The sequence below is a fragment of the Engraulis encrasicolus genome, chromosome 11 (genome assembly GCF_034702125.1).
Source record: "Engraulis encrasicolus isolate BLACKSEA-1 chromosome 11, IST_EnEncr_1.0, whole genome shotgun sequence".
In the NCBI taxonomy this organism is placed as follows: Eukaryota; Metazoa; Chordata; class Actinopteri; order Clupeiformes; family Engraulidae; genus Engraulis; species Engraulis encrasicolus.
The window spans coordinates 45992935-45997934 of record NC_085867.1 but is presented as its reverse complement, the minus strand read 5'-3'; the positions used below and the strand labels follow the sequence as shown (position 1 = coordinate 45997934).

At 46.2% G+C, this 5000-nt stretch overlaps 1 protein-coding gene across 1 annotated transcript in view; it reads left to right on the top strand.

The window, feature by feature from the left end:
• clip1b (CAP-GLY domain containing linker protein 1b) overlaps positions 1-5000 on the top strand; it is a 61744-nt gene that overhangs the window by 18300 nt on the left and 38444 nt on the right. Inside the window, exons 9-11 of the mRNA XM_063209746.1 lie at positions 794-898; positions 1929-2084; positions 4166-4223. Of these exons, the coding sequence (XP_063065816.1) occupies positions 794-898; positions 1929-2084; positions 4166-4223 (319 nt within the window). The remainder of the gene's footprint in view (positions 1-793; positions 899-1928; positions 2085-4165; positions 4224-5000) is intronic.

Genomic DNA, 5000 nt, shown 5'->3' with positions numbered 1-5000 from the left:
CATTCACTATTCTGTCTGTTCCAACTGTTTTCCTCTCTTTTTCTATCCCCTCCTTCTCTTTCTCTCTCTCTCTTCCTCTCTCTCTCTCTCCCTCTCTCCCCCTCTCTCTTTCTCTTTCTCTCCCTCTTTCTCGCTGTCTCTCTCTCCCCCTCTCTCTCTCTTCCTCCCCCCCCCTCTCTCTCTCCATCCTCCCGTGCCACCTCCCTCCTCACTTCCTCTGCTTTCTCTCTCTCCATCTCTCTCCCTCAGCCCATCCCTCTCTCTCTTTCTTTCTCTCTCCCTCTCTCTCTCCCTCTCTCTCTCTCTCTCTCTCTCTCTCTCTCTCCATCCTCCCGTGCCACTGTCCTCCTTGTCCCATTGTTGTCATGGCGAGGGTGACATGACATCACATCAGGGCAGCATGTGTCTCTTCCTCCTCCGCCGCGTTGAGCTGCATGTGACAGAGGCGATGCTCCTCTCTCTTCTCTCTTCTTTCTTTTCTCTCTTCCTCCTTTTCTTCCTCCTCTTTTTCTCTCCTCTCTTCTCTCCTCTGTTTTCCTCTTCTCCTCTCTCCTCTTCTCTTCTATTGTCTTCTCCTCTCTTCTCTTCTCTTCTCTTCTCTTCTCTTCTCTTGTCTTGTCTTGTCTTCTCTTCTCTTCTCTTCTCTTCTCTTCTCTTCTCTTCTCTTCTCTTCTCTTCTCCTCTCCTCTCTTCTCTTCTCTTCTCTTCTCTTCTCTTCTCTTCTCTTCTCTTCTCTCCTCTTCTCTTCTCTGCTCTCTTCTTCTTCTCTTTTCTCTTCTTCTCTGACTAACAGACGCAGACCAAGTTGGAGCATGCCCACATAAAGGATCTTGAGCAGAGTCTGCTTTTTGAAAAGACCAAAGCTGACAAACTGCAGAGGGAGTTGGAAGACACTAGGGTAAAAACAATTACAACTGCACTGCACCGCGCTGAGGTGGGAGTTCAAGAGGTGGTGGGGTTTGGGATGGTGTTGCAATCGCCAATCGCAAGGCACCCTGTTGGGACGAGATGGAGGGTGGGTGGGGGTGGGGATGGGGTGGGTTGTGTGTGTGTGTGTGGGGGGTTGCTTAGATGCTGAGATGGTGTGGGGTTTGGGATGGTGTTGGGATGGTGTTGGGATGGAGGGAGGGGAAGGTGGAGGACACTACACTGGGATGGGTACGAAAAGGGGGGGGGGGGGGTGTTGGAATCCTGTGGGCAGGGGCGGTCCTAGGGGTGGGCCAACTCGGGGGTGGGGTGATTCAGGAAGAGAAGAAGCAGAGGTAGGTTAGACAACTTCTCACTTTATAATGTTTCTATTTGACAAACTGTACCTAATATTTCATAACTGAGAGGTAATTAATTAATTAAGTAATCACACAAGGTGGTGCCTGTTTTAGTTTGCAATGATGCAACAATATATAACATAATATCTAAATGCTCAGGTCAGTTTCAGTATAACTTCAGCATACCGTAGTCAAAATAATAACATTGTGAAGTACATGTATTCTGATATGATAGATATATCTTTTTCACATTCACATTGAAAAATTAAAACCTAGTCTCAGTTATATACCAAAGTGTAGATCATGCACGTACCGGTATGTCTGCTTTCGCCATACTTATATATGTTATATTGTCATAGCTGTGTCTGTGTTGGCAGTGACTCAGGTATTGTGTTGTCTAAGGAATTCTCTGAGCAATCGGCGCAATAATGGAAGTCATCAGCTGCAGGGCTTGACATAGCCAGACATGATATCTCACATGGACATGACATGCTGCAGGGCTTTACATAGCAAGACATCTCACATGGACATGACATGGCAATGGCACAGCACAGCACAGCAACACAAACACACAGGCTAGCGCAGTACAGGCTTCTGTTATTGCTGAGTGTGTGTGCCTTGGTTAGTGACCTGTGTGTGTGTGTGTGTGTGTGATCTCCGCAGCTGGCCACCGTGTCGGAGCGTTCGCGCATCATGGAACTCCAACAGGAAGTGGGTGACCTGAAGCAGAGGCTAGCCGCCGCTAATGCTAACACCGTCGCCGGGGAAGACGCCAAGGAGGTGGAAGTGACGTCACTGCAGCAGGAGATCACCAGCCTGGTACACACACACACACACACACACACACATACTAGGGCTGGTAACATTCCCCAGAAATTGAATTCGAATATGGGTCTTAAAATATGGTCCGAATATTGAATATATTGGAATATTATTAAGTAATTAATTTTTTTTTCCCCCCGGAGAAAATCACGCGAAAAACGAGCACTGGGCACGGAATACACACTTTACACTATGGGGAAAAGGCTATTGCAGATCGTTCTACCCGTTTATTTTGTGCTGGCGATCGAATAGATACGAACAACACAATTAAACTCGAAGTGGGAAAGTAGACACACGGCACTTGCCAGGCTGTGCCCTCCTAGTGGCGCAACACTTTGAACGTCTATGATAATCAGGCAAATACGGTGTGAAAGACTATATTGGTCCGTAACTGGCGACTGTAGATGTTAGAAGTAATGTTGTTTGGTCGTAAGTAAATGTCACTCTTAATTTAGGGCGTATTCATTCAGACCAGGATTGATAGACTTTCGTTTTGACCAAACGCTGTGTTTCTATCACCTGGAGTTGGTACGGGGGACCCAGATAGTCTTTCACAACGGCAACTTCGCGAATGTGCGCTGCCTCTCTCTCATTCACCCACACACGCGCAAACAGACACACACACACACACACACACACACACACACACACACACAAGCGTCACTCAACCTCTCCAACTAAAATTTGGGCTGTACCTCGCTTGATTCCATTGCTGCTTTGACAAACTCCTTGATGCCGCCTGCTTTGGTCTCGTGCCCAATTCAAGCAATTCCTGACTGCCTCTTGTCGCCTTATCTTAAGCCAGCATTTGTGGCAGACGGTGCGAAAAAAATTGTGAAGACCAGTCGCTTATCTGTAGCTACAAAAAAAGCTATATTGCGACTTTATGGTGCAATCTCACACCTCGCCTTTTATTCCGTGCATAGTTTGGGGTGGGGGTGTAGAGCTCCACGTTGTAAGTCATTCACGAGAGACGACAACTTCTTACAATGCGGTTCGAACAGCAATAAGAACTCAAATGTCAAAACAATCTGCACGAAGCTACTCGCAGTCCTTGCTTCCTTGTTGTGACATGTGAGTGCAGCAGCTACACACAGGCCAGTAAGGGACGCACCATGGACACTTAGGAGAATCAATGCGCCCGCTGCCCTGCGCAATATATTTCGTGAATTATTCGAATATTCATTTTTACGTTCGAATATACATATTTTTCCCATATTCGAATAATATTCGAATTTCGAATATTATTTTACCAGCCCTAACACACACACACACACACACACACACACACACACACACACACACACACACACACACACACACACACACACACCTGGAAATCGTGTCGTCATGGAGGCTGTGATTTACATCCCTAGTTACGCCACAGTCAACACCATGGCAACCTGATGGCTGATGGAGCGCGTTCGATAGAGTAGATAGATAGACGTCAGTAGTAAAGTGGGACATATCTGCTAGCAGCATTCTCCATACTGAAATAGTCAAGTAAGGTAGTGGTGCGCACATCCAAGACGCAGGTGCAGGACAACAGGGTCAGACAACTATCAAAATAAAGATAAATGTTTGCACTCTTGCTCCCGTTTTGTTTGACAAGTCTGATGAAAAGTCTGTAGCTCGACAACATTCACTTGGGAACAAAAGAAAAGAAAACCAAAACTGGAGCAAGTGTGTGGACTTGCAACTTTAATGTCTATACTGTGTTTTTTTGTGAAGCACACTAAGTTGCACCTGTGTATGAAATGTGCTATACAAATAAACTTGCCTTGCCTTGCCTTACTGAAATAGGAAACGAAGCATCTGCTGCTGTGTCATGTGTATGTTGGTGTTTAGTAAAGTGGGACATTTCTACTTGCAGCCCCCTCTGTACTGAAATAGGAAAACTTGTATTTTTATTCGCACACCTCAGCTGGCAGGTGCGTCGGAGATGGCCCATGGGTCACTCAGCAGACAACTTGAAAAAACTGTTTCAGTGAACAGGAGTTTTTCAAATTCTCTGTACTAAAAAAGGTAATTAAGCATCTGCTGCTGTGTCATCTTGTGTGTTGATGTTTGTGTTCCAGAGAGAGAAACTGGATTCGGCCTCCTCAGACAACCAGAAGAGTGCCCAGAGTCTACAAGGTAAACAGAGACCTAAACTAGTCAGGGGTGTGTGTGTGTGTGTGTGTGTGTGTGTGTGTGTGTGTGTGTGTGTGTGTGTGTGTGTGTGTGTGTGTGTGTGTGTGTGTGTGTGTGTGTGTGTGTGTGTGTGTGTGTGTGTGTGTGTGTGTGTGTGTGTGTGCCCAGAGTCTACAAGGTAAGCAGAGGCCTAAACCAGACAGGGGTGGTTGTGTGTGTGTGTGTGTGTGTGTGTGTGCCCAGAGTCTACAAGAGCCCCCTTTCGACTAGCCCTGTTAGAACGGGGCTGCACATTGCTGGGATGTGGTTTCGTTTTCTTTTTGCATTTACTCCACCCATACACACCCATCATCAGCTCAAACAGGGCTCAAACAGGGGCGATTATAGAATCGCGAAAGACGTGGTTCGAGGCATGCGGAGCTGAGTTCCACTAGGCTACATGTTGCCTGTGTTAGGATTTATGTGCAAACACCTATCCCCACCCACGCACTTTAAAAATCAACATCGCTTTTCTGTCGGCAGTTTTTCAGTAGACTAGATAGGAAATTGGTCAAGCAATTATCATGTTCTCTAAAGTAACTCCAGTCTGGCCAAGGAGTTGTCAAGGAATTATTTTTGTGCTGCTGGCATTTATCGACCGATTGAAAAACAAACAAACAAATTTTTTTGTTTTTTTCATGAAGCTCCACGCCTCCTCGCGCTTTCACGGGAGAAATACAGTAGGCTATGAACACGCACCATGCAAAAAAAGTATTCACAATGCACACTAATCTGTTGGCT